General features: G+C 61.7%; 2 protein-coding genes across 2 annotated transcripts in view; one reads left to right on the top strand and one right to left on the bottom strand.

The window, feature by feature from the left end:
* R3HDM4 (R3H domain containing 4) overlaps positions 1-26,276 on the top strand; it is a 64,204-nt gene extending 37,928 nt beyond the window's left edge. Inside the window, exons 2-9 of the mRNA XM_065745949.1 lie at positions 21,573-21,634; positions 22,343-22,497; positions 22,612-22,730; positions 23,330-23,453; positions 23,718-23,803; positions 24,776-24,861; positions 25,020-25,075; positions 25,631-26,276. Of these exons, the coding sequence (XP_065602021.1) occupies positions 21,582-21,634; positions 22,343-22,497; positions 22,612-22,730; positions 23,330-23,453; positions 23,718-23,803; positions 24,776-24,861; positions 25,020-25,075; positions 25,631-25,734 (783 nt within the window). The 5' untranslated portion in view covers positions 21,573-21,581 and the 3' untranslated portion in view covers positions 25,735-26,276. The remainder of the gene's footprint in view (positions 1-21,572; positions 21,635-22,342; positions 22,498-22,611; positions 22,731-23,329; positions 23,454-23,717; positions 23,804-24,775; positions 24,862-25,019; positions 25,076-25,630) is intronic.
* Positions 714-21,253, bottom strand: ARID3A (AT-rich interaction domain 3A). Its single transcript, XM_065745907.1, has 9 exons — positions 21,162-21,253; positions 18,670-19,539; positions 17,747-18,101; positions 4,260-4,332; positions 2,746-2,929; positions 2,419-2,666; positions 1,698-1,994; positions 1,523-1,612; positions 714-1,431 (listed from the first exon to the last, which is right to left on the bottom strand). Exons 2-9 carry the CDS (start codon positions 19,068-19,070, stop codon positions 1,211-1,213), a joined length of 1,869 nt encoding a protein of 622 aa, XP_065601979.1. The 5' UTR covers positions 19,071-19,539; positions 21,162-21,253; the 3' UTR covers positions 714-1,210.
* Positions 26,277-26,442: the final 166 nt, after the last annotated feature.

Here is a 26,442-nt window from a genome sequence, read left to right as displayed (position 1 = left end):
CCTCCGGACTGGGAGGGATGCTGGGGCTCCTCCTGGAGCTGCGTGGGTGCTGCTGTGGCAGAAGCGATGCCCGGGGCACGGGGAGCAGCAGGGAACAGATTTTGTCCCTGGAGCTGCGGCCGTGCTGCCACCACCCAATTTTCCTGACTCCTCCAGCAGCTCTCCAGGCACCACGCAAACAAAACGCCCCGTCCCATCCCAGCACCAACAGAACCAGTTTGCTGCTGGAAGCGTGAACAGCAGATCGGGTGTCACCTCGCCCTGGGTGATGGGGAGGGGGGAAAATGTGCCCAAACTGGATCTGCACAGTAGTATCACCTTACAGGGGAAAAAAAAAAAAGCAAAAAACAGAGAAAAAAAGCCACCTGATAATTTAGGGAGAATTCAGGAGAGCGTTGGGGAACACAGCGATGCGGGGCCACGTGTCAGTGGCCACAGCACCCCTGAGCACTGCTTGTCCCTGGGGGGCACTGCGGGACCCCCCCCACTGCGCCCATCCCGTCCCTGAGCACTGATTTCTGAGCATCTTTCTGCACTGAGGACTGCAGCACGCGCTGACCCCACTGCAGTCCCCCAGTGCCACTGCAGCCCCGAGCTCACAGTGCTTCCCAGAGCCTCGGGGTACAGCCAGGAGGAAAAGAAAAAGGAGGTGACAGGTTCCCCAGCTCCTGCTTCCCTGACAACGTCCATATATATCATTTGCATGTTAAAAGTTTTTGATTTTTTTTTCTTTTCTTCTTAGAGAATAAAATAGAAGCTATTTACAACGAAACAATCAAACAACAACCTCTGAAAATCCCATATAGTAAGTGTAGTTCTCAAAATAGAGGGGGAAGAAAAAGGATCTAATGAATAAAATATCTCCCGATTTCCAACTTTTATCTTTTTTTTTTTTCCTTTTTCTTTCTTTTTTTTTTTTTCTTTTTTCCTTTAACGAGTGCCAGGAGGTTTCATTAAAGCCCGCGTTGGCAGGCGTCTGTACGTCTGTCCGGAGGTAACACGAGTTCAAAAATAATAATAATAATAATAAATGTACAGTGCAAAGTGTGATGTGTGTGAGGTAAACAGGTCGGGGGGGGGGGGAGCCCTGAAGGAAAGCTGAGCCACCCCCACCCCCACCCCTCGCCCCCCCACCTCCCAGCACCGCCCCGGCCCACCTGCAGCCCCCGGCACCTCGGTTGGTTTTGGCGAGGGGAGGTGGTGTGGGGCGTTAAGGCGAAGCGTTGTTGGAGGTAGAGCTGGGGGGGGGCACAGGCACGGCGGGAGGAGCGGTGGGGGGGACACTGCCCCCGCTGCCCCCTGTCCCACCACCACTGGTGCCATTGCCGCCGCCGCGGCTGCCGCCGGCGCTGCCGTTGCCTTTGCTGTAGGTGGAGGAGGAGGAGGAGGAGGAGGAGGAGGAAGGGCCGGGCGTCTGGGCGAAGAGCACACCTGGGAGGGGGGGGAGAGCAGCGCTGGGCAGGGGGCACCTGGCACCTGTGTGCAGGTGAAAAGGAGGCACAAGCACCGCGCCGTGCCCTACCTGTGTAGACGATACCGTTGATCTCAACCGACATGCTGATGCTGTTGGTGCCGTTGTTGGCAGCGCCGCCGGACGTGTCCTGGCGGTTCTCTGCGAGGGAGAGCGGAGGTGACGGACCCCTCCGATGTCCCCCGTGCCCCCCATCCCACCCCGGTTCCCGCACGGTGGCACCCACCTGGTGAGCGCGTGCCCTGGCTGTTGATGCGGATGCTCATGGGCAGCTGGGCTGTCATGGCCAGGAGGTTCTGCTGCAGAGCACGCTGCATCAGCCGCTGCTGCTCATCCGTCACCAGTGCCATCTTCTTCTCCGGGGGCTCCCCTGACTCCAGCTTCTCCCGCAGCTGCTCCAGTGCCACAGCCTGGGCTGCTGCTGCCACCTGCACGGCCGCAGCCTGGGCTGCCACCACTGGGTGTCCGGCCAGTGACACCGGCAGCCGACTGGGCATGGAGATGGGGATGGGTGCGTCCTCCTCTGTGGGGCAGAGAGAGGGTCAGCTCCACAGCCCCAGACCCCGCCACCAGGAGCTGCTGCCCAGTGCCCTGCCTTGTTGAGGAGGTGATGGCAGCCCCAAACCAACACAGCTGGGGGGTAAACAAGACACAGAGCAGTCCTGCAGAGAGGACCTGGGGGTGTTGGTGGATGAAAAGCTGGACGCGAGCTGGTGGCACGTGTCTGCAGCTCAGAAAGCCTACTGCATCCAGCACCCACATGTGGGGCTCGGAGCTGGGTGACCGTCACAGTCCCTTCCAACCCAACCACTCTGTGACTCAATGTAGTGGTCTCCATAAGCCCCAGACCCCCGTGCCACCCACCAGGGGAACCCAACTCGCTGCGAAAGGCTCAGGGAGGGGACGGAGTGACACCCCCAGCGCGCTCAGCCCACAGCAGCCGTTACCTTTCTTGATCTTCTGGACAGGAGCGATGGCACCGCCGTTGGTGGCCGAGGCCAACCCCAGGGCTGGCACTGGCAGCTTGGGCGAGGAGAGGAGCCCATGGGTGCCACCAGGCGAGTAGGTGAAGAGCGAGCTGCCGAAGCCCTGCCGGCGGCCCTCCCGCCGGTTGCTGTCGATGGCCGCCTGCAGCTCGTTGGGGTTGCTCAGGCCCCGCTTCTCACATTCGTAGGGGTACAGGTACTTCATGTACCTGCGGGACAGAACGGTGAGGCACAGCACGGCCCCGTCCCCCCATGCTCCCCCTCATTCCCCCCCCCCTCGGTGCTCACTGGGTGCGGAGCGTGAAGGCCGCGCTGGTGATGGAGGTGGGAAGGTTGAGCCCCTTGGTGATCTCTCGCCACAGCTTCTTGTTGATGACCTCCACCAGGCCGCCCTTCTCCGTCACCAGCATGTAGAGCATGTAGAGGTCCAGCACCTGCTTGGCCATGATGGGGATCCGGTTCACGGGGGTTCCTGGGGAGGGGACAGAGCGGGCTGGGGGTGTGCAGGACGGAGCAGAGGCAAAGGGAGGTCCTGCTGCTGCCTCTCCCTCCCCCTAACACCCTATTTCCCCTCCAAGCACCCCGCCTTCATCTTGCTCAGCACCAGTCCACACATGGAGGAAAAAGAAACTCGAAAGGGGCCGGCCGTGGTTTGCTGGTGGAGGCAGCTGCACCCGGCAACAGCGGATATTTATAACAGCAGCCAGGGGGTGAGGGTCACACACAAGCGGGGGCCCCCAAGTCCCAGCAAGAAGGGAACACAGCTGGAGCCAAGGGGAGTCAGCAGAAATCATCCAGACCTGGGCTGCAAGGGGGTGATGGAGCGCCCTGTGGGGCAGAGCTGAAGCTGGGGGGGTGCCTGAGGGCTGCTGCAGTCCACACACACACACACACACACACACACACACACACACACACGTGTTTCCCTAATCACCTCTTTAGACAGAAGGATGGAAGCTCCAGTGCCAGACCCCAGCTCCAGCAGTGCCGAGCAGTCCCTGCACTGCACTGTGGGTCCTTGCAGTGGCTCTCCCCGGCACAGTGCCGGGAGGTGGCAGCAGCTGACGTGGCTGCTCACACGCAGCACTGCACTGTGCTCCTTGCTCCACTCCATGGGCAGCACCAGGGCCCCTCCACCCCACCCCTGGGACACCCCCCCAGCAGCATCCCACCACGATGGGAGCAGCACGCTGTGCTGGAGCAGGGCTGAGCTGCACCAGTGCCCACCCACTGCCCCCAAACCACCCTGGGGCAGAGCTCTGCACAGGACACCGAGCGGGAGGCAGCTTTACACCAGGTCAAAAACTGCAGCGGGATGAAGCAGGAGTCACAGCTGCACCCAGACCTACCCTGCAGCACGGGGCTGTGCGTGTGTACACGCCTAAACACAGATATTTGCCATTCTCCTTTTGAATACCTCAGGTCAACATTTTCCAGACGCTGCTAGTGATGTGGGTGCCCCCGCTGGCCCTAAGAGCAGAGCTGGGGTTTGGATTGTGGCTGCTCTGGACCCGCCATCACCTGGGGATGGGGCAGCATGGGGGGAGGTGGAGGGCAAAGCCACCCTAAAGGGGATGGACCCGATGAAATCAGCCCAGTGGGGACAGCACCGGGGCAGGAATTGCTGCTCCGAGCTCATGGCGTGGATTCCAGCAGAGCAGGTTTGACCTCGGTTTGCAACGAGGTTAAAAATTAACTACCAGTCTGGCCAGAGCATTAACCTTGGGTTACAATGACATGAGAGAAAATAAAACCCACGGCCAGAGCGGGGTGGGTGTGGGAAGGGGGGGGGGGGGGCTCACCTCGCTTCTGCATGAAGCTGAAGAGGTCGTCCAGGAACTCCTTCCTCCGGGGGTCACCATCCAACTCATACAGCTGTGCAACAAGAGAACACTGCTCACATCCCTCCAGGCAGCCCCATGTCCCCCCAGACCCTGCCCCGGGGACCCCCTCTGATCCCAAAAGCAGCAGATGGGGTCTGTGGTCACAGTGTGCAGCAGAGCCGGGGGGGCTGCGCCCAGCAGCACTGAGAGTGGGCACCCAGTGCCTTGACCTGGCTCCCAGTGGTGCACTGACCCAAAGCCCACCCAAGGGCTGGGGCAGCTCCCACAGGGCTCAACCAGATCTTTGCAGGGTGAAGGCTTTGCATGAAGCAGCCCCACCTGTGGGTGCCCCTCCATTGCACGGAGCTGATGGGTCCCAAAGTCCCTGCGGCTCAGGGCAGGTACGCTCTGCTCTGGGGGCACAGCAGCGTGGCCCCAACCCCACTGGGAGCAGTGCTGCCTTCGATGCCATGCCTTGTGCTGAGGCATGAGACAGGAGGACGGCCCCACAGTGGGTGCAAGGATTCCCAGAAAACTCCACGTGGTGGGAGCCAGGAGCAAAATGATGGAAGAAGGCCAAGGAGGAGGCCATGCCACAGCCGAGACGAGAGCGAGAGCAGGCGTTTGCCATCGTGCTGAGGTCCCGGCCCCGAAACCACGGTGCTGCCCCCAGCCTGGCCCGGAGGCCGAGCGGCTGCGATGCTGCAAACGCTGCAATCAGCCCTGGGATCCTCCCAGCAGAACGTGAATCCCGTGTTATTTTTAGCAATCCAGCACGCTCTTGGCACGGAGTAAAGCAGTGCTTCGGTGTGATCCCTCCTCCGCACCTGCAGTGCCCGAGGGAGCCCGCGCAGGGCTGCACTGAGCTGCATGTGGGGTGCACGCTCTCGTGCCACGGTGTGAGCTCGTGTGCAACGGCTTCAGTGCACTCAGGGAGCGCCAAGGGGTCCGGCCTCACAAATGATGTCACTGAGGACCCGTGGGATGGGGTTACACCAGGATGAGGAACCTGGAGCAGCTCCATGCACTCCTGGCTCAAGCACCTGATGATCTCCAGAGCTTGCTCCTGTTTCAACAAGCAGCAAATCTGCCATGGGGGGGGGGGTGCTGGGAGTAGCTGTCCCCCCACACGCTGGCAGCTCCCGGGAACAGCTCCTGGAGCAGACCTGAGACCCACGGGGCCGATGCGGTGCTCCCCACCTGAGCTCAGCATCCACAACTGGGAACTGTTTTCATAAGGCAGGACAGGAAGATCTATGCACAGACGCTCCTCGAGCGCCCGTTCCTGCTGGGGCCAGCTTTTGTCTTGGGACCCCACCCTTTGTTTGACAGCCCGACACATTCCTGCCCTGATTTATGGCAGCAGAACTGCCGAGCAAATCACGCCCTCTGCACGCACGCTGCACTGCAGCCCTCTGCCAAGGGGGAGGAACTGGGGGGGGGGGACACACAGTGGACGGGTGGGGGTGGATGCTGCACCTCCAGCCTCCCTTCTCCCCCCCACCTCCCCTTCCAGCCTGCTCTTCTCAAGGACAATTCTGAACAACTGCGTGCGGTGGGGAGGGGGCTATAAATACGAGTGTGTCACGCTGCAGGCATGCACCGTGAGGCCGCACACCGCCGCGCTAACCGGGTAACCGATACGGCCTCCATCCCACTGGCATGCCCGGACCTGGCGGCACCGAGCAGGGAGAAGGATGACCCCCCCCCAAAAATCCCCCCTCCCCCTCCTCGATTCCCCACCCCGGGAGGGTCCCCGTGGGGTTGAATTCCTCCTCCTCCGGCGCCGATCAAAGGGATCAATGGGGCTGAGCCGATAACAGGGAAGGGCGCTACAGGAAAGCCATAAACCTGCAGTTCCCCTGGAAACCTTTGCAAAAAGCTCGGCCAGCCCCTGAGCAAACAGCCGGGGAGAGGTCAGGAGCCGTCGTTACCGCTGACCCCTTCGCAGCCCCCAGGAGCCCTAAGGCAGCACCCGGTGGCGGCTGTTGGGCTGACGCTGCTCCCGATCAGCTGAAGGATGCTGGGCCTGAGCCAAGCCAGCCTGCCCCGTTTCCTCGAGCGCTCAGAAAGCCGCACGCAGAGGGAGGGAGGAGGAAGGGCTTCCCCGGTGCTGCCGCTGGGCACCTCGAGCTCGTGGATCCACGCACGGGGTGAGCCGGTGCCATCTGTGCCCTGCTAGCAGGGACAAGAGCTGAGCCGGGGTCTGGATCTGGGGGTGCTGGGAATGAGCTCAGGGCACGGCATTGCCCCTCGTTTCTCTTTTCTTGGGGAAAGGATGGGAGGTTGAAGCTGTGTGAGGTTTGGGAGCGGTGCTGCCAGCAGCTGATTCTGTGCCACATCTGTGCCCCAGCACTGCAGGGACCCTGAGCCCGTGGGGCTGCAGAGCCTGGAGCCCCATGCCAGCACTCACCCTCTGCATCTCAGACAAAGGAGTGGAGGAGGTGGGATGGAGGCAGCCGAGGCTTTCTCAGCAGAGCCAGCTGATTAAACACAAATCCAGGGAGGGAGAGGGGGAGGCTGGGAAAACATCGCCCTGGCGTTCGGCTCTGCCGGAGCGGGGGAGGAAAAAAGGAAATGCAGAGGAACAAAAGTGCTAGGAAGGGGCCACACTGGGTGCGTGGTGCCCATGGAGCAGCATTCAGCACCAAACCCAGCACGGCTGTCTCAGAGCAGCGCCCGGCACGAGGGTCACACGCAGCCTATTAACCTGCAGAGCTCTAAGCATTGATTAGCCATTTATCAAAGCATCGGCTCATTCAGATTTTATAAGGGCAGCTCTTAAATAAAGTTTCCTGGGGTCTCTCCTCAGGCTGCTGGGCTGCAATGGGACGTACCAAATCCAACTTTGGGTTTGGGAAGAGGTGAGCACCGCCAGGAACAGCCCCGGAAGCCCAGCAGGGCGGTGGTGGCTGGGATCCCATGGGAACCCCCCACACACCCCAAGCGTCACCCCGGCCGGGTGCCCCCCGGGGCTGGGGTTCAATCCCAAAGGAAACGCTGGACATTTAAGAGGATGAAAGAAAATTAACCGTCAGCTGAGGAAAACGTGCATCTGCTCAGCTGCGGGGGATTAGAGGGCTGCACGGCCGCGTGCGCCGATCGTTACATGCACCTTTGATCCGCAGCTCCCGGCGGGGAAAGTGCTGACGGGGCTGAGCGCTGGCGATCCCGTGCCAAAGTCCCGCTGCTTTGGGGCGGCTGCTGCCGGCCTGAGCTCACCCAAACGCCGTGCTGAAGCCACACGGGATGCTCGGCACCGTCTGTGAGCAGCCCTGGCTGTGATGCACTGAGCCACAGTGCTGCCAGCACAGTGATGTGGGGCACCGCGGTGCGGGATGCAGAGCCAGAGAATCACTGAGCTATTAAGGCTGGAGAAGAGCTCCAAGATCATCTAGCCCGAGCATTCCTTGGCCCCTCGCAGGATTTCCTTGCATTGACAGCATCTCGTTTTGCCCCGGCCACCTCTGACCACACACACCCATCCCCTCCTCTCGGCGCACAGCGATCGGAGCTAAAATAGAACAGGAGGAACTGAAACTGATTCTCATTTCAGTGTCGTGTGTGAAACCGTGCGCCGGACGGACCGAGAGCAGCAGGTGCCGTGTGTGCCAAGCCGGCACGGCGCAACAGGAAACACGGCCGTGCTGAGTCCATAGATTTACATCTCGGAACGAGGGAGGTGGAAACGGCTTCATCTGTCACACAGCTGCCCCCACGATATCCTCGTAGAGAGGAGCCAACCCCGGGACACCGGGGTATGGGGATGAGGGTGCACACACCCTCCAGCCCACGAGCGGTGCCCGGTGCCACCGTCACCGTGGCCGTGTGGCTGCTCCCTGGGCAGGAGGAGCTGCAGCTCGTGGGATCCTGGCGTGGTGTGGATGGACAGATCAGCCCTTCAAACCAGATTACATGAAAATCCCAACCCGCTGGCTTTCCAAGAGCTCGCGGAAAGCGGCCTCTCAAATGCCAGGAATGCTGGAGAGCGGCGGCGGCACGGGAAGCGTTGGGCTCTGCCAAGATAACAAATGCGTTGGGAGGCCTCCCTGCCAGCACCCATGGCAATTAAAGCTGGGAGGCGGCTGTTAACGAGGCTGCTGGTAATGAGGCTCCTGCAGCACGGCCCCTGCGGGACCAGCGCTGATCTCACCGGGCTCGCTCTGCCACAGTGCTGCGACCCGAACTGCAAAGGTGGTTCTGGGTTTCCAGGCCCTGGGGAATCGTTTCCATGGCTTTTTTTCCCACCACTGGGAAGGTTCCACACTCTCCACTTTCCTCTTTTCCCTTCCCAGCCCGTTGTGAAGTGCAAGCTGCATGCTGGTGGGGGGACCCCCCCCTATTCTCCCCAGGTGCCTTGAAATCCCCACCAGCCATGGGTCGGGGAATAAAACAGTTGGGACTGCTGTGTTTAAGGGAAAAAAAAAAAGGAAACAAACAGCCACCCACAGAAACAAAGCATGATGCAGGAGCTTTCTGGGAGCAGAGGGAAACCCAGCGGCCACCAGCTCGCTCCATGCAGCAGCAGCAGAGATGAGCATGCTGCCATGTGTTTCAGCAAGGCTGCAGTGACCGAGGGGCTTTGCTCTGCCCTTCTCCTCCCCCTCCCCAGCCCCCCCAGGGCTGCAGCATCTTTGCTGCTGACAGCGGAGGGGCGAAGCATGGGGTAGCCCAGCTGCCAGGAGGTGTTGCACGGAGGGCTGGGCCGCATGGGAGGACCCCTGCCCACCCCTTGGTGTCCCCCAGCGTCCTCCCCTGGTGCCACCTTCACCCACTGCAAAGCACTGGCCCTGTGCTGCTCACACCGGTGCCTGGTTTCAGAGCACAGAGCTGGTTGGAGGGGGGGAGGGGGAATTCTTTAGAAAAAGAAAGTAATTAGTAAAAACCAGAGTGAAGTTCTGGTGACGAGCCCTGAAATAAAGCGTTTCGGATGACGCTGCTCCAACATGGTTTCCTGTAAAGCTGCGCCGATGCTTCGGGGCACCCGGTGCCCACAGTGCAGTTTGCAGGTCTCAGGGTCCACAGGGATGGTATGGGCACACCCTGGGGGGGGGACAGCAGTGTGACCCTCCCAGCCCTGAGGGTGTTCAGCTGCTGGGGGGACTGCGGAGGGGGCTGCTTCCCGCCCAGCAGCTGTGCCGGGGTATCAGGTTCATATCGGCTGACCGCGTGATGTAGGTGGCCAGCTCCCTTTCCACCCATCCCTCGAGCAGAAGGAAGGGTGAACATCCCCGATCCTGAGGGCAGATAAAAGTGCTCAGCTTAGGGATGGGGTCATCTCCCACTACGGGGCTGTCTGCGTCCCTGCCCTATGCAAGTGCTCCTGACTTCCCAGCAGCCCCTTGGGATGCACCCCACCTCAAAAGTGGGGTCCAATGGAGCCTGTGCTGGAGCAGGTGGGGGTCTGCGCAGGGCTGGGGCAGCTTCACCGTGCTGCAGGAGCCTGCTGACCGGCCCGGCCAGATTCCTGCTGCCTGAGCTCAGTGCTTGGGGCGCGGGGGGGGTGGGGGGGGCACGGGCACTCCCCATCCCTGGGGCAGCCCAGAGAGGCCCCTTTCCGGAGGGGGAGCCTGGGTACGTTTGTCGGGAGAGGTTTACAGGGTCGTCGGTGTCGTGCTTCCCGTTGGCTCTATTGTTCCCTCTGGTTCCCAGCATTGTCCCATCCACAGCGCAGCCACCTCCTGGAGCAGGGGGGACGGGGCCCCACCACAGGTGCCTATCCTGTCGTTCCCTTGGGCTGCAGGACCCAGAGGGTGGCAGACCCCGGGGACACCCTTGGCAGTGTCATCACCAAGGTAATCCCGCTCCTGGTTTCTCAGAAGGGCTGCAAACCTCTCGTGATGCCACCGGCAGTGAAATCCCTGAGTGCTGCTATGGCTGCATCTGCCTCAAGCCCGGCTATGGCCACGTGCTGAAGCCCTCCTGCAGTGGCACACCAAAGCCAACCCCCTGGGACCTGGACCACGGGACAGGGATGAGCAGGAGCCCATCACACTGTCCCAAATCAGAAGTTTGGCATCTTGTGATCGTCAGCTTGCTGGGGTGAGGGTCCCAGCCCCTTCCTGTGCTGCTCCCCCACCGCTGTCCCTGCCACGGGGCACTGCATGGGGACACATCCCATCACCCCCAGCTGGAGGACGCGGGGCGGTGTCAGCGCCGACAATGCGGGTGTCACCACGCCGCAGAGGGAGACACTGAAAGAGCGAATTAGTCGCCGTTTAACCTCCCTGACCCCCCATTGTCCGCCCCGTGTCAGCCACCCGCCCCACATGTAGCGGGGCCGGATCCTGCAACCCCCCCCCCCCCAATGCCAAGCACCACGAAGTCACCAGGGCTGGCGGAAAGGCGCCCAGCACCCACCCGTGACGGGAACGGCTCAGCCGGTTCTGTCGGCTTAAGCAGCAGGGAGGGGAGAGAGAGCAGAAGGAAAAGCACACCCAGGTCCGTGCCTGTGCTGCATGGCCCTTCCCAAGGCTCTGAGCCACCCCACGCCTGCAGCACCGCGCTGTGCCACGCAGGGACCACTGGGCTCGGTGCTGCCACTGCAGTTTCACCAGACTCAGCTCCAGCACCGACGGCAGTTGGGTGGTTGCTCTTTTTCCCCTTTCTTTCTCTCTCTCTTTTTTTTTTTTTTTTTGCAAAGGAGGAAGTGAATTCTGCTGCAATTGCATTTTAAAACGACTATTTTGGACTGGTGGCAGCTCGCGGCGCTCCGGCTCCAATAAAAGCGCAGAGGGTTCAGGGCTGGAATGCAAACAGCACAGCACAGCACGGGCTGCACTTCTCCTCCCCATGCCAGAGCAACCAGGCTGCCACAGCCACCCCATGGCAGGGGGCAGCCCCGGCAGCACGCTGCTTTGGGGCAGTTCCCCTCTTTCCAGCCAAAAGCTGCCGCCCAGGAAAAGGTCATTTGGAAGTCAGCTCCCACCAGCGGCTCCCGCAGCCCTTCGCCACGTATGTGTTTGTGCATGCCCTTGACACATGCTCTCTATCACACCTGACCCTGTGCAAATATTAATTCAGTGCAGTCAGTAAGGATTGAGAAAGCGTGGCCAAGTCAGCAACACCCCCGGCACCAGGCGTGCGTGGCTCAGAGGGGAAACCCACCTCAAAGCTGGGACCCTCTGGGGGGCACTGCTGGCTGGGAAGGGCATCCAGGCTGGGTGCATGGGCACGGTGCATGGGCAGGGCGTGCAGCTCCAGCACCTGCACGGGCAGAGGCGAGAAAGGGCAGGAGCACGGCTGAATTAGCCGTTGTAGGCAAGCCGGGGTTTAAATTCCACCATATGTAAATGATCGTCTTAGAAAGGAGATCATTGTAAGCCAAAGCAGATGAGTCACCCAGGGTTTCCACTCTCAGCCCCGGTAGGGCTGGGGATTTGTGTAATTGCAAATCTGTTCCTGAAATGCGAGGCCTCGTGCCACCGTCCCGGTGGGTGCTGCATCGCGGGGCTGTCCCCGTGCGTGGGGGTCCGCTCCCGGTCCGGCTGTACCCCCCCCCCCAGGCCTTCACGGGGGGGCCCGGTGGCTGTGGATGGCCCTGGCAGCGTTCAGCCGTGGGTGTCAGCCCCACAAAGTGCCGCTGTCGATCTGCTGAAGCTCACAGCAAAACCTCACCGCTCCCCAGCACGCGGCGCTGCCCAAACGTTTCCACGACCGACGCTGCACCGCTGTTGGTTGGGATGCTCTGATGGGAACCGAGGCAGGAGGCCGAGCCCTCGGCTGGTTCCTGCACGGGGAGCCCTTCCCAGCTCCCGTCCCCCTCCCTACAGCATCTAACGGAGCAGCCCCCCCGACCCTGGAGAGCAGAGTCCCTGCCCAGGAGCAGCCACGACAAAGGCAGGATTATCATCAGCTCCACTTTACAGACAAGAGACCCAGGCGTGGAGAGATTAAGGGACTTAAACTGAGGGGTCACGGAGGGGGTCAGGGGCTGCGCCCACGGCTCCCGGCACGGCAGCCACGCGGGCAGGTGCCTTATCAGAGCCGAGCACACGGGGAGCGGCCGCCCCCCACCCAACAACCCCCGCCCCACGATTGCAGCACGTCCGGCCGCCCCCAGCAGCCCGGCGTTTCTGCTGCGGTTTCGGTCAGAAATAGAGCGATGGAGCAACGCTGCTCCCTTGCCCAACTGCTCCGCTCCCGGCGTGGCTGTTTGCTTTGCTGACAAAGGGCTTGTGCTCTATTCTCTGCAACTATTTTTTTTTTTTTTTAAATAAGCCCTTATTCCTGTTGGTTCAGCTGTGCCGGAGCCGTGGGGCTGCTGCCTCCTCTGCAGTATTGTGAATCAGCACTGGAGCTCCGAAGGAGGGGGGTGGGGGGGATGCTGGTGGGCAATGCTGGGGTGCAGGTGGCAGTTTGGGATCCCCCCCGCGAGCCTGGACGCAAAGGGTGACTATCAGCAGCGGGGCTGTCCCTGCTCCATCCTCTCCTCCCATCCCAGGTTTTGATGTAGGGTCTCTCTGGCACCACAGGCATCCCAGTGTGTTCCAGGGAGCAGCGTGCCCCGGTCGAAGGTGGCACCTCCAGGGCAGTGACCCGGCAGCTGAGATGCCCGCGCCAGGGCTGCCAGGAGGCACTTTGTGGCTAAGCCGAGGAGAAGTCCCTGACCCCCGGCTGGGATTGGGAGATTACGGCTGCGGGAAGGCTCCCAGAGCATCCTGAGCTGATTACCACGCTGGATCCCTCACCAGGAACACCCTTCAGTGGGTGGCAAGGAGCAGGATGGGGGGCAAAGAGGGGCAGGGGGCTCCCGCTCCCCCCACCTTGACACTCAGTGACTTCGCAGCTTTGCTCTTTAAGGCAAACAAAACCCTAACAAGGAGCAAACCCGGTGTCTTTGAAAGCAACTCATCCGCACGCAACTCAACTCCCGCCCCACACATTCCCAGTGCCTCTCCTGCCCCCCCCTCTGCTGCTGTATCCCCCCCCCCCCCCCCCTCATTTCCTCCTCAGCCCCGTTATCTGCCCACCAGGCGCTGCAATCGCTGTTCTCCGGGTGCAGGAGTGCCTGGGGATGGGGCCCCACGCTATCTGCCTGACCCCCCCAGCACAGGGTATGTGTGGGAGGGCACGGTGGGGGGACCCCCCGAGGAAGAGGCCCCTCTGCCTCCCCGGGGGCAGCTCATCCGCTCAGCTCGCTAACGCAATAAAGCTTCAATCGATATTATAAAAGAAAGTAAATGGACTCTCCCATCGTTGTTAAGAGAGGCATATCCCCTCCAAGAGGGGGGGGGGGGGGAAGGATCTGCCCCAGCCTCCCCCCACGGTGACCCCCAGCAGGCAAGGGCTGCGCTGCTCGCAATTCTGACTCACGGGGAAGGCCCCCAGCTCCCATCAGGAGCAGCTTTGGCAGTTTGCCGTTCTGCGTAGATGATGGAAATCCAGTTGTGGGTTCTTTGCCATCCACACCCCCCTCCCACCCCCCCCCTTTAGAGCCATCAGCGGGGGCCGCTCCGGAACAAAAGTGGCGTTGGAGCCCCTGCACGAGGGCGAGCAGCACCGGCTGCATTCAAAGGGCGCCTTTGAGCGAGAAATCACCATTTCCTCTGCCTCCTCGGCCCCTCTTGCATTTCCCCCTTTTCAGTTTTAATTGCTGCCTGAGTCATGTGAACAGCATGAAACCATTGAGGGCACCTGCCCCGGGGGCTGCGGCCCCAGCGCCATGCGGGCGGATGGAGCAACGGACAGAGTGATGGACAGAGTGACCGCTGTGCAAGGCTGCAGGGTGAATCCCACCAAGGAGCTGCCACGATTCCTGGGCAGCACCAGCACCCAGATCCACGGGCTGCCTGCAATTACCCCTCAATTAAACCATGTCTCCAAGAAAAAGCCCTCTGCGTTCAGCCCTGCCCGCAGAGCCGGGCAGCAGGACAGGGTCAGTCGCAGCACAAACCCCACGCTGGGGTTACTGAGTTGCTTTCAGTTTGGTTTTTTTATTGCTGCACTTTGAAACGCCGTATCTCAGGCAGGCTCTGCTCGGCAGCAGATAAGGACTGAGGTTTTTTTTGTGCTACCTGTGAGTTCGAGGCATCCCAATCTGGAAACCTCCCATCTCCCCTAAAAGCACCGGCAGCTCACCACAAGCCAACCTCCTCCTCCCTCTCTCTTTGCTTCTTTCAAACAGGAACAGAACAGCGGGGCTCCAGCACCTGCCTGCAGCACTGAGCCCCATGTCGTGGCACCAACAGACCAGCTGTGATGGCAGGCACAGAGGGGCAAAGAAGCGACCCTGAGATCAGCTCCTCTCGGCCCCATCCCTGCCACCAGCTCCAAAATCTGGGCACACGCACACAGCCCCATGGTAGGGCAGCCCTGTGTCTCCTACGGGGTGATGGGGTGCACACACCTGGCTTGCTGCTGAATCAGAGCCGTGCTCCTGCCCACAGCACGCAGTCAGCAGCTGGCTTTCACATTCAGCACAGGAAACTCCAAAAGGGGCAGGGACAGGAAACTCCGATGGCGTGGGCTGCGAGCACACCCCCATTTCAGGCTCCTGGTATTAGTGGGGTGCAGTCATATCCTCACCCGAAACAGAAAGGTCAGGAGAGGGGTTCTCTGCACAGCACAGTGGGGCCCTTCGCTGAGGTTCTTCCTGCAGGCAGCTCTGTGCTCCCCGGGCAGCATTACGCAGCACTTTGCTGTGGGTTGTGCTCAGAGATTTCCCCCAAGCACAGCCCAGCATCACCACGGCCAGCACCGGCGGTGTCACCGGGGCACGGGGACAGACCCCCAGGGGTTCAGGACACCCCTAACCCAGCTGCCCACGTTTGGCTGAAAGCTCCAGGCTGGGAGCTCAGATGTGGTGGCACTGCCCGGCCGACGCCAGCTCCGGTCTCAGCATGTCACTTGGGGAGAGATGAAAGGCGACCGACACAAACCTCTTCCTGCCCCACAGGAGCAAGGGGTCAGCCCCACTGAAGGCCTTTAATAGGAAGGAAGGAAGAGGGAGGGAGGAGAAACAGAGAGTGAGGGCCACGTCGCTCTCTGGTTCTGGGATGGGATGCGCAGAGCCAGCTGGGGTCCCTGAGCTCAGTAAAGGGCCCAAAAACCCCCATGGGTCCCAGGCATGGGGGTTCCCAGAAGCATTCGGATTGCCTCCAGCCATGCCCTGCCCCAGGCACCGATTGCTGTGGGTCTCAGTGTCATCATGCTGCCAAGGGGATTTCCCTCTGCAGGCAAAGACGCAGCCCTGACCCAGACCGGCACAAGCGCAGCGATGAGTTTACACCCAGCAGGAGCTAAGGATTTCAGCACTACCCCAGCACCAGCAACAAGCTGAGCCCCCAGCCCGTGCCCCCCAGCCACAGCCCACTCCCCACCAAGGAGCCCCCAGCAGCCCCCAGCCCTGCAGGCTCCTTTGTTCTGCTGCCGCACGGGCAGTGCCTGGGTCAGCGGGAGCTGACCTCTGCCTCGCAGCAGCCGTCCCCAGGGATGGGGAGGTGCCACGCATTGGCTTCCCGACCCCGTGCTTCCCCTTCACCCCATTACACAGCAGCTTCCAGAGGGACGGTTTGCAGGAATCTGCCCCCAATGAGTCCATAAAGTGCCCTGGCAAGAGGGGAGTGCAGAGCCACAGCACAGCTGTAAAGGGAGGGTGTGCGTGTGGGGGGGGGGTGGGGCTGCTGGGGCTGCGTCCCAGCAGAGCTGGCCTGCAAGGAGCTCAGCTGCAAAATAAAAAAGAGGAACCCAGAAATAGCACCTTCCTTGAGCTGCACGTCCCCAGCACAGCGAGGCCATCACTGCACGACAGCGCTCACAGCCCCGAGCAGCGGGCGAGCGAACCCCCAGGGGAAGAAAAGAACCCCCCAACACCCAGGGACCGCCCCAAGCAGCAGAATCCCTCTCCCCTCAATCCCTGGGCTGCAGCCCTTTCCCCCTCCGCACCTTTCTCCTGGCTCAGGGCACGGGGCAGATCGAGAGCAGCCCCCACGCCCCCCACCCCAGGGAGCCGGGCGCATCCTGCCCGTGCTGTGTTTACATTCCTGCTGCTCCTTCCCAGCCCGTCAGCTGGGCCGGGGCGAGCTGGGAGGCACGTGCTGGAGGGCGGCCAGGAGGAGCCCCTGGCTGCAATCCAGAGGCCGGGATCCAAGCTGACGTGCCGGGGGAAGCCTCTCCCCGAGCGGGAGCTTTGCTTCCTTGCCTCCACCCACAGCACCTTCCCCCCCCACCCCCCCCCACCCCCCATGCTGGGTGCTTCCAGCATAACCGAGATGCTGTCCCCATAGTGCTTGGAGGGAGGGATGTGCGGCCCCTAATATCCATCCGGGGTGGGATTGGGGGCACTGAGCCCCACGTTGTGCTGCTGAGTAGTGGGAGCTCCCGGGGAGACGGTGCGGGGTCGGGATACGCTCATACAGTGACAAACAGGAAGATCACAGCCGTGGTATCTAAAAGCTTTTTCACAGATAAAAAGATTACGTCCCCCACTCTCTAATTACAGGAAGCATGAAAGAGAGAAACCACAAGAAGAAAGACGATGCAGCGCCAGGAGGTGAGGATATGTACGCGCTCGAGACAGCACAGGAAAAGTTCAGTGTGTTCATAAAAACCCACACGGACGGACCTTAGGGTTACGGAGGAGCACCGAAGGCACCAGGGCTGCTGTGAAGCACAGGGGGGAAGGGGCTCCAGGGCATGGGTGCTGCCCCTCGGTGCCCCAGCAGCACAGGGAGCTCAGCCACGTGCTGTGCCAAAAGGTGGCCCTGCTCCACCAGGGGCTCCCAGCACCGCGGCTTTGGGAGCTGAGCACAGGCACTGCAGGACCCACACAGCTCCTGTCCTGCAACCAGAGCCACCAGGGCAGCCCCCAAACCCCACAACACTGTTCAACCAGGAGGAGAGCGTGGCCCAGGGTGTTCCCCCTCCCTGCCACAGCACGCAGTGAAATCCTCCAAGCACGGCTGTATGGCACGCATTGTGCAACAGCCTCCAGCCCTGGGCAGCCCTTTTCCTTCCCCAGTCCCTCTCCCTGAGCTGAGGAAGGGGCAGCAGCCACCACACCCCTCCCAAAACACCACACTCTCCATCTGGGTCCCATCTGCTGCTGTTTGCTCTCACCCCCTCCCCCAGCCCTAAACTCAGATGTACTTAAACACACACATCAAAGGGCCGGGGCAGCCCCCGGGGAGCCCCGCTTCACACTCGTTTCCTTCTATTAGCCCCGAGCTCGGGTTTGTGCAGCCCATGGCCGGGCACGTGGAGGGGAGTCTGGAGCTTGGGGGGTGGGGGGGCTGCAGCCTCTGCTGGCACAGAGCCCACCAAAACAGCCCCGGGAGCACGGAGAAGAGCAAACCCGAGAGCTACTTCACATCTGCAAATCCGGGGCGACGTTTTCTCCCCCCCCCCTCTGTTTCCAGCAATTCTCCCCGCAACCAACTCAAACCCCGGAGGAGCGCGGCGGTTTCTTAGCAGCAACAAACCCAGCTCTACCCAAGGAGCGAGCCCCACGTCCCCTCGGCTCTTACCTGCTTGAACTGCTCCTCGTAGGTCCAGTCGCCGTGGTCGGGCGTGGGCTGTGGGAGCTGTGCATGGCCCTGGGGGCCCAGTCCGGCTGGGAGCCGCTCCTGTGCACCCGGCAGCCTCTGTGCCTCCCCCCGGCAGTGCTGCGGTGCCGGGGGCTTACGGAGCAGCAGGGACCCTGTGCCCGTCCGCACCGCCTCCGCTGAGCCCAGCCCCTCCTCGCCCATCTCTTCCTCCTCCTCGTAGTCTTCCTCTTCTTCCTCCTCCTCCTCTTCTTCCTCTTCTTCTTCTTCCTCCTCCTCCTCCTCCTCCTCCTCGCCCAGGTCTTCTTCAAAGTCTTCTTCATCCCATTTGCCCTTCCTAGAGAAGGGAAAGGGGGGAGATGTGTGATTAACACCCTTAAGCTGGCCCATCTGCACAACAACGCTCCTGCAGTGCCAGACCCACAGGCAGGAGGTGGGAAGACGTTTCCACACGTCCTCCCTACTTCCAGAAGCCTTTCCCAGACCCTCAGCAGCACCTGGATGAGGTCTGCCAGGCTTCAGCCATCCCTGTGGGCTGCCCCTCATTTTGGGAGCCTGTGACCTGCCCAGGGAGCTGCAGGCCAGGCAGAAGCAGCACCAACAGCCCCGCATCATTCAGAGCCAGGCTGTGATCCCGCATCACAACCCCACACAGCTCTCAGGCAGAGCTGAATTTTGCCTCGTGCCCACCCAGCACCAGAAACCACTGGCATGGGGCAGACAGCTCCACGAGGGTCTGGGAAGTGTGAGAACAGCTGATTCCAGTGCTTGTCTGAAGGGCAGCAGCCCTGGACTGGTTGAGGCACCACATATGCCCTCCAGGGGAAGCCCTGGTGCTGCGTCCCGCCTGCAGGCCTAAGCCCCACTGCTCCTCCCCGAGCTCCCTCACGCTGCCATGTACTCACAGGTCCTCTTCCTCCTCGGAGGCCATCTCCTGCTGGTAGCCACCACCATCCTCCTCCTCCTCCTCTTCTTCACCCCGCTCCTCCTCCTCCTGGCTCTCCTCCGACAGCCCTGGGCTGGACGAATGGCTGAGGCCTGCGGCTGCGGCCCGCATGGCGGCCAGGGCGGCCATCTGTGCCCGCTGGATGTGCGCGCTCTCAGGCTCCGTGCCTTCCTCCAAGGGAGCTGTGGCCAGATCAGGGCCTCGTCCCCGGGCAGGGGTCTGTCCTGAGGTTGGTGGGGGCTGCGCAGGGGGAGGTGTGGAGCGCTGCTGCTGCTGCTCCTGCTGCCGTGCTTCCAGTGCCTGCTGCAGCCGGGCACGCTGCTGCCGCTGCAGGTTCTCCATCACTGCCTGCAGCTTCATGGCTCTGCCGGCGGGCGGCAGGGCCCCGGCGGGGTGGGGGGCAATGCCCTGGGGGCGCGGGGGGCAGCGCCCGGCAGGGTGCCGTGCTCCAGCAGGGCGGGAGGCCAAGGCGAGGGTTGTGGGGCGGGCAGCCCTGTGATGGGGCTGCCGGGCCCCCAGGAGGGTGGCAGAGGCACTGGGTTGCTCCGCAAAGCCGTGAGGGACACGAGGTGGGTCAGGAGGGGACGATGCAGCCCCCCAGCCCACCCCACGTTTTGTTTTGCTGCAGGGCTCCTGCTGGGGATGTGGGCTCGGGGACACTCGGCCGTCGCCAGGAGTTTGGTGGGCTCAGCAGGCGGCTGCCAGGCGCATGGCTCCGTCCTCACTGCCAGGCACTTCCAGGGGCTGCGTCCAGCTTGTGGCCCCCCCTTGGCTGCACAGTGTCCCTAGTCCTCGGGCAGCTGAGCCTCGGCCAGGCGTGGGCGCAAACCTGCATGGGGAGAAGCGAAGAAGAGGGTCAGGAGACGGCGAGCAGGAAGGAGTTAAAGACAGCCCAGGAGCCTCATTAATCTCGAGCTAATGAGATAGGGAGGCCGGGCCCTGCTGCTGCAGGGGGAAGGGGCCTGCATCCCGATAGCCCAGCCGGGCCTCCAGGCAGCTCGGATAGCAGCAGCACAGATAACAGACCCTGCTGGGGCCACACAGGGATCATCGCTGCCTGTTCCTCGCTGCTGGGACTGAGCAGGACACTCAGGGACACTGAGGACACATAGGATGCAATGCCCCCATCCTGGGGGCAAACACTGCTCCCCACCGTTGCAGGTACCACGTGTGAGCAGCACCCACAGCCAGTGCCCCAAGCATGGTCCCAAAACGCAGGGTCCTGTAGGGGTCCTGTGGGACCCCAGGGACACTGTGCTGCAGAGCAGGACAGCTCTTCCCCAGGAAAGCCACTCGCAAGGTCACTTGTCACTCGTCCCGCAGCTAATCCCCTTCCAGAAACACGGAGGCGTCTGAGCAGGCACCACCCCACGGTGTGGGGGCTCAGTCAGCCGGGAGCCCCCTCCCCTGATCTGTCTGCATTGCTGCGGGTTCATTTGGGAAAGGGGAAATCGCCTCGAGCCCACAAGGGTTGGCAATCAGATCGCACCCACTTCCCTGCAATGGCTCATGCTGGGGAATGCCTACGCAGCTCCGAGGGCACAGAGGTCCTGGCTGCTCAGGCCTCCAATTCCCCACTGCTCCCACTGGAAACATTTGGGGCCAATGAATGAGGCAACCACATTGATGGCAAAGGGGGGTGCATAACTGTGCGGGCTCCTGGAACCCACAGACCTTCAGTGGGGGTCAGCACCAGGAGCACGGTGAGCCCAAGCCCCTGCGTCCAGCCCTGCTCCGTGCCAGCAGCCCCACGGGCAGGTGCTCACCCTCGCGTGGGGCCGGACACTCCCATGTCCGTCTTGCAGCCACCGCAGGGAGTGCCCGGAGATGGGGGACAGAGCCCGGCGGTGCAGCCACGCGTGGGGATGGGCACGGGGAGCCCACGGGGACACGGCAAGGGGGTGCTCGGCCCGGGGCACGTGGCAGCGGTCGGGAACGAGAGGCGGCGAAGGGACAGAGAGACCGGGAACGGGGAGAGCAGAATAGGGCGAAGAGGGCCGGGGCCGCTCCGCTGGTTCTTGCCCTACCGAGCGCGGGGCCGTCATCCTGCAGCCCCGTCCGGGAGAGGCCGCAGTCCGTGGGCGCCGCGTAGGCTCCTACAGCCACAGTACGGCGGTCCCCGCCGACCCCAACGCCATCAGCGGTGTCCGGTAACCGACCGCTGGAGGGGACGGCCGGCGGCGGGGCTGGAGCCGTACGGAGGGGAAGTCCCGGTCCGAGCAGGCGCCGCGCGGCACTGCGGCCGTTACCCGACCACGGAGCGGCGGGGAGAGGAAGGGAGGGGGGAGAAAGGGAGGGGAGGGCGCCGCGGTCCACCGGTAACGCTCCACGGGAAACGCGCGTCCACATCCCCGGGTGCCGAACGCGGGGCATCCCACTGCCGCCCACCGAGCGGCCGCGAGGAGAAGAGCCCCAGCCCACGGTAACCGGCCCCGGTACGCGCCGTCTTACCCGGTGGAGGCCGTGCGCCGCGAAGCCACATAGCAGCCGCGGCCGCCCGGGGCTCGGGCTGCAGCGGGGCCGGGGCTGCACTCGGTGCCCGCACGTCGGCTGCTCTCCGGGCGGGCGGGCAGAGGGACCCGGCAGCGCCCCGCCTCGCACTGCCACTGGCCCACCACCCCCGCCCCGCCTCATTCCGCCCCGCCTCGCATTCTCATTGGCTTTCCCCTGCCGCTTCGCTCCGCCCCGCGCTCCTATTGGCGCACGGAGGCCGCCGCATGCAAATATCGCGGCGCGGCTTCGCGCGGCGCTTTAGGGGCGCTGTTACAGCGCCGCCTTGCGGCGAGCGCGCACGGGGGCCGCCCCCTGCGTGACGTCACTTCCTGTCGGTCCGGGAGGGTCCGGTTCCGCGGTCCCTTTAAGGCCGGGGCGATGGTGGTGCTGCCCGGTGGAGCGGCGGAGCGCGGCTCCCAGGAGCCTTTCCCGTGAGTGCGGCGGGGGGCGGTGCGGGGGCAGCTGGGCCGAGGCATCCCCGGAAAGGCGCTGTCAGCGGCTGCGGGCGGACCGCCGCCCCTCGGAGTCGGGCTGGGGAGGGGATGGTTTGTGCCCCGGCCCCGTGCGATCCCCGCCGGTCCGGTGCTCGGCTGTGCTCCCCCCGCAGCGGTGCGGTGCTGCCTGGCTGTGCCTGGACCGCTGCTGGTTGTTTTGCTGTTGTTTGTTTGTTTGTTTCCGCTCCTTCCGCTGTGCTGAAGGAAATCCCCTCCTCCCCCCAAACCGGAGGGGATGCTGACGGTGGAGAAGCTTTAGCGAGCGGGCAAAGAGCGAGCCGAAAGGCAGCGAAGCTTCCCGTGCTCGGCTGGGTTTCGGTGAATTCTGAGAGCAAACCCATTGCGGGAGGTGCCCTGGGAGCTTCCTGCTGATCGCTTGAACCTTCGCGTTAAATCAGCTGATCGTGGGCGCTCTTTAAACTGCGTGTGTGTCTGAATAACACCCTGACTGCGTCATCGTTGCTAACGCAAACCACACACCTCTGAGCATCTCGGTGGAGCATAAGGTTGCTGCTTTATTGCAGCAACGCTGCTGTTGCTGGAGGGTAGCTCTTTTGCACGACCTTGCTGTCACTGTGTCCCCCGTGCTGCTGCTGTGAGCCCCAGGGGTCCCAGGGGCTCAGCCCTTCTGTCACATCCCTGCAGGAGGATTGAGGACTGTCTGCCACCGCTGGAGAGCTCCCCATCCAAACGCTTTTCACCCTCCAAGCGGAAGCAGTACTACATCAACAAGGCCATCCGCAACTCTGACCTCATCCCTAAAGCCAAGGGCCGCAAGAGCCTGCAGAGGCTGGAGAACAGTAAGGCCTGGGTGGCTGCAGTCTTCCCCCAGCTCCTTGCCCTACCTCCAGGGAGGGCTTCTGTGCAGGCTCTGCCATCAGTCTCAGGAGCTCTGCTGTTGCTTTCCTCCCCAGCTCGCTACTTGATGACACTCCTGGAGCGAGATGAATGTGGCAGCAGTGAGGCAGAGCTCGCCCACTCTGCCACCCCGAGCATCTTCACTGAGGCCTGCAGCAATGAGACCTATGTGGAGGTAGGATGTGACTGCCTGTCTTGCTCCCTATCAGTGCATGGGGTGCTCATACCACGCTGCCCCAGACAGAGGGCTGCCTGCATGCCCCTGGGAGTCCATGCATGTTCCTGGCTTGGCTGCACGTGCTGTTCTTTGGCTGGTTTGAGGTCAGCTGCTGTCCCTTGCATAGCTTTGGGCAAGCTGTACAGGGTAATCTCGAGTGAGCTGCAGCACTTCCTTCACACCAGGCCCATTGCCAAACATCTTGGTTGCTCCATACAGCCCAGCTGGTGTTGTGGCACCTGCTCCATGACCTCGTCTTCTGAAACTTGGCACCTCTCCTGCATTAAGTGTTCAGAGTTCTGGCTGCAGGGCTATATGTGTGGTCTCTGTGCACTCTGAAGCTCTTCTGCTCTTGCTCAATCCAGACTTAGAAAGCCTGATGTCTATCTGGCTGGATTGTGTGGATGGATGGAGGTGTCAGCACTTGGACTCCCTGCAGAAAGCCACCTTCTTGTTGGCTCTGAGTGCCAAACGTTCATCTCCTCGAGGCACAGGCTTGGGAGTGCCAAGGAGCTCCCCGTGATGTCTGCAGTGGGGCTTGGTGCTTGTGTTGTCAGATCTGGAATGACTTCATGAATCGGTCTGGAGAAGAGCAAGAGCGTGTCCTGCTTTACCTGGAGGAGGAGGCCAGGAAGAAGCACAAGAGGAAGCTGCCCTTGAAGAACGAAGAGAAGTGGAAAGGTGCTGGGAGGGGAAGCTGAGTGGGGGAGAGCCTCTCCGTTCCCTCCCTTGCATGCCCTTTGGGAAGGGTGCTTTTTCCTGAGGTGCTTCCTGCAGCATCCAGTCATGGCAGAGCCAGGCATTGACAGCGCCTGAAGGGATTAGAGGCCCCACAAAACCCCATCATGAGCCTGAGTGGGAGTTTGTATGAGCTGTGGTGGCTGGCTGGGGTCCTGGGGGCATGTTGGGCACCTCATCCAAGTCTCTTCTCTCCGCTGGCTCCAGAGCACCCTGCCTACACACCCAAGGAGTGCTTCCAGCGTATCAGCCGCCGCCTGCGCTCCACCCTGAAGCGGAGCAGGATCCCTATGGTGAGCTGGGGTCATGGGGGTGGGTAGGAGCAGGGCCTTAGGATGTGTTCAGGTGCTGAGCTCCTGAGAATATGCAGCTGCACTCGTGTGACCCCTGGTGCGGTGGCTTGCTGGCAGCGGATGTTCTGTTCCCTGTGCAGAGAGGTTTTCCTGGGTTAGCTGAGGTTTTCTGGGACTTGCAGGTTGTTTTTTTTTTTACCTGGTTGCTTCCCTGACTCAGCTCAGTAAGTGATGGGGAAACCAAGCGTGCTTGACAGCTGGAGCAGCATTCCTTCCAGCCTTTCTCCAGGCTTGTCTATGCAGGGATACTTTGAAAAACTCAATTTCCTTTTGAAAGGGGTCAAACTGCGCAATGTATTGAGCAGGCAGACCTGTGCTGCAGCACAGTGGCCTTGTGCCCAAGCCCAGGGTGCCTGGCTCCCTGCTCCCTTCTCAGTGGTGCTATTTTCCTTCTCTGTTTGTTTTTCCTGCTCTAATTAGAGGTCTGTCTCTAAAAGCAGCTTCGGCTCCTCCTGCCTCTTGGCTTCTTCTCAATTTGCTCTCAGCTGAGACTCTTCTGCTTGTCTCTGGGGTCACAATGCTCTGGAGAGCTGCACTCTAGCTGAACCTTGACTGTCAGGAGAGGAGGAGATGCAAGGTTCAAGGCTTTTCTGGCTGTTGCCGCTCCACGAGTGAGGAACAGTGCCAGCATTTGGCACACAAAGTGTGGAGCTGGCAGGGCTCATTCCCTTCTGCCACGTGCCTCCCTGCTGTCCTGCAACTCTTGCCATGCTTTGGACTGTGTGGATGTAGCAGGGGACAATGGTTTGGATAGCCAAGTATTTGCTGGCTGGGACTGCAGCTCTTCAAAGGCAAAGCCCTCTGGCTGTGGGGCACGGAACTAGCTGGGGTCAGGCAGTGTGGGCATGGCAGTCTGCCTTCCTGTGAAAGGATTTGCCCTCTCCTCAGTGATTCTTTTGCTGTTTGTTGCAGGGAATGCTGGAGTGCCTGGAGGAGGAGCTGCTGACCTTTTTTTCTGTCACTCCACGCTCTGTCTACACTGCCCTGATGGACAACAGGTATCCATGTCATTGGCATATGAGGGAGAGCTGAGCCCAGAGCTCCTGACTCCTTCTGCTCCCGCTCTGATCCTTGGGCTCCCTGGCACAGCTCAGGGAAGGGCAGTGCTGGTGTGAAGCACATCAGCTCTAACCCAGTCCCCTTACTCCTCCCCCAGCTTTGAGCGACTCCTTCTCCACGCGCTCTGCCAATACATGGACCTTGTCTCTGCCAGTAAGACCTGATGTTTGTTTTTGTTTTTTGTTTTTCCTTTTTGTTGCTATCTCCCCTCTCCAGCCCAGCTTCTTCCTCCCTGCCTCCCCTGGCCCCACCTCTCACTGCAGCTTGCAGATAACCATATTCTGCTGCTTCCCTGCACCAGGCTGTGGCCTCTGGGCTGGGACCATGGCCAGAGCAGCTCTACCTCACAGCAGTGTTTACAGTTCCCCTCTTGTTTCTGGGCTTGGGTGGCCCAAAGCAGCTCACTGTGCTCAGCCCCACTCACTGCCTCCTCCCACAGAGTCTGGTCATGGTTTTACCTGGAGATGTCGTTGCCACAGCAGGGGAGGGAAGCTCTGGGCTCTGTCTCTGCAGAGGAGTTAGCTGCTTGCTCAAAACAGCACGAGATTCCTGATAATATGAAGCAGAGTAGATGCTGGTGAAGCGGTCTGGAGGTGGCAGCTCCTCTCTGCAGGGCATGAAACAGAACCACACAGACCCAGTGGGCTGCTGAGAGGGGCTGGGTTGTGGGTCGCAGCCCTGTGTTAACTCTTCCTTCTCATCCCCCAGGTTCAGACATTGAAGGGAAGCGCCATATGAAAGTAAGCAACAAGCACCATGTCTTCCTGCCCCCAGAGCTGCTGCTTTCGGACTACCTGGAGCAGTTCAGCTGACAGCGAGGGGCTGTCCTGCCCCACGCTCAGCACTCTGAAGGCTTTGCTTGCCCACTGACGGTCCCAGTGGGCCCTGCTCCTTGTGACCTGCACGTGGGGCTCCTCCCTTCCCCACTGAGTGGGCTGAGCCTCCCTGTGGGCCCCGTACTGTGTTGTGGGGCTGCAGCTGGGCCCTGGCAGGAGCCACACTTCCCGGCCGTGTCCATGTGCCCGCAGCCTGTGTGTTTTGAATGATGCCAGGCCCGTGGCATGCTGCAGAGCTGGATGCTTCTGGGCTCAGCCAGCGGAAGCACCTGGGGCCCATGGGGCCGCCCTGTCTGGGTTCTGACCATGGCAGCCCTTGGGCACAGCTGAAGCTGGCTGGCCGCAGCCCTGCCTGCGTGGTACAGGGCTGTTTTTAAATGTAACATAGCTGTCTTTTTATGTGTATATTTGTATGGGGGGGTGGGGTGGGGAGGGAGATGTGCTCACCCCAGGTGTGTGCTGTGCGCAGCCGCCTGCAGCAGGCTGGGATGTGAGCGAGGGTGGTGCCTCGTGTTTGCGTGTGTGTCAGAAACGGGCGGCGTTTGTGCCGGGACAATAAAAGTGTGGTGCTCCAAGTGCCCGCAGCTCGTGTTTTGGGGTTGGAAGGGTGTGGGGCCTGCAGCTGAGCCAAAAGGGGTGAGACTTGGCAACCCCACGGACAGAAAAAAGTTCGGAGCGCTTCAC

The sequence above is a fragment of the Cyrtonyx montezumae genome, unplaced genomic scaffold (genome assembly GCF_038088225.1).
Source record: "Cyrtonyx montezumae isolate F1298 unplaced genomic scaffold, pur_monq_1.0 scaffold_39, whole genome shotgun sequence".
Taxonomy (NCBI): domain Eukaryota; kingdom Metazoa; phylum Chordata; class Aves; order Galliformes; family Odontophoridae; genus Cyrtonyx; species Cyrtonyx montezumae.
The sequence above is the reverse complement of the archived record's forward strand: the minus strand, read 5'-3'. Positions and strand labels throughout refer to the sequence as shown.

Bases quoted from the DNA above. Each gene is read 5' to 3' on its own strand.
- ARID3A (XM_065745907.1), bottom strand. From the start codon at position 19,070: ATGAAGCTGCAGGCAGTGATGGAGAACCTGCAGCGGCAGCAGCGTGCC. The intron at 2,930-4,259 runs GTGAGCCCCCCC...TCCCCTCCCCAG, and splicing joins CAGCTTCATGCAGAAGCGAG to GAACCCCCGTGAACCGGATC. The intron at 2,667-2,745 runs GTGAGCACCGAG...TCTGTCCCGCAG, and splicing joins GCCTTCACGCTCCGCACCCA to GTACATGAAGTACCTGTACC.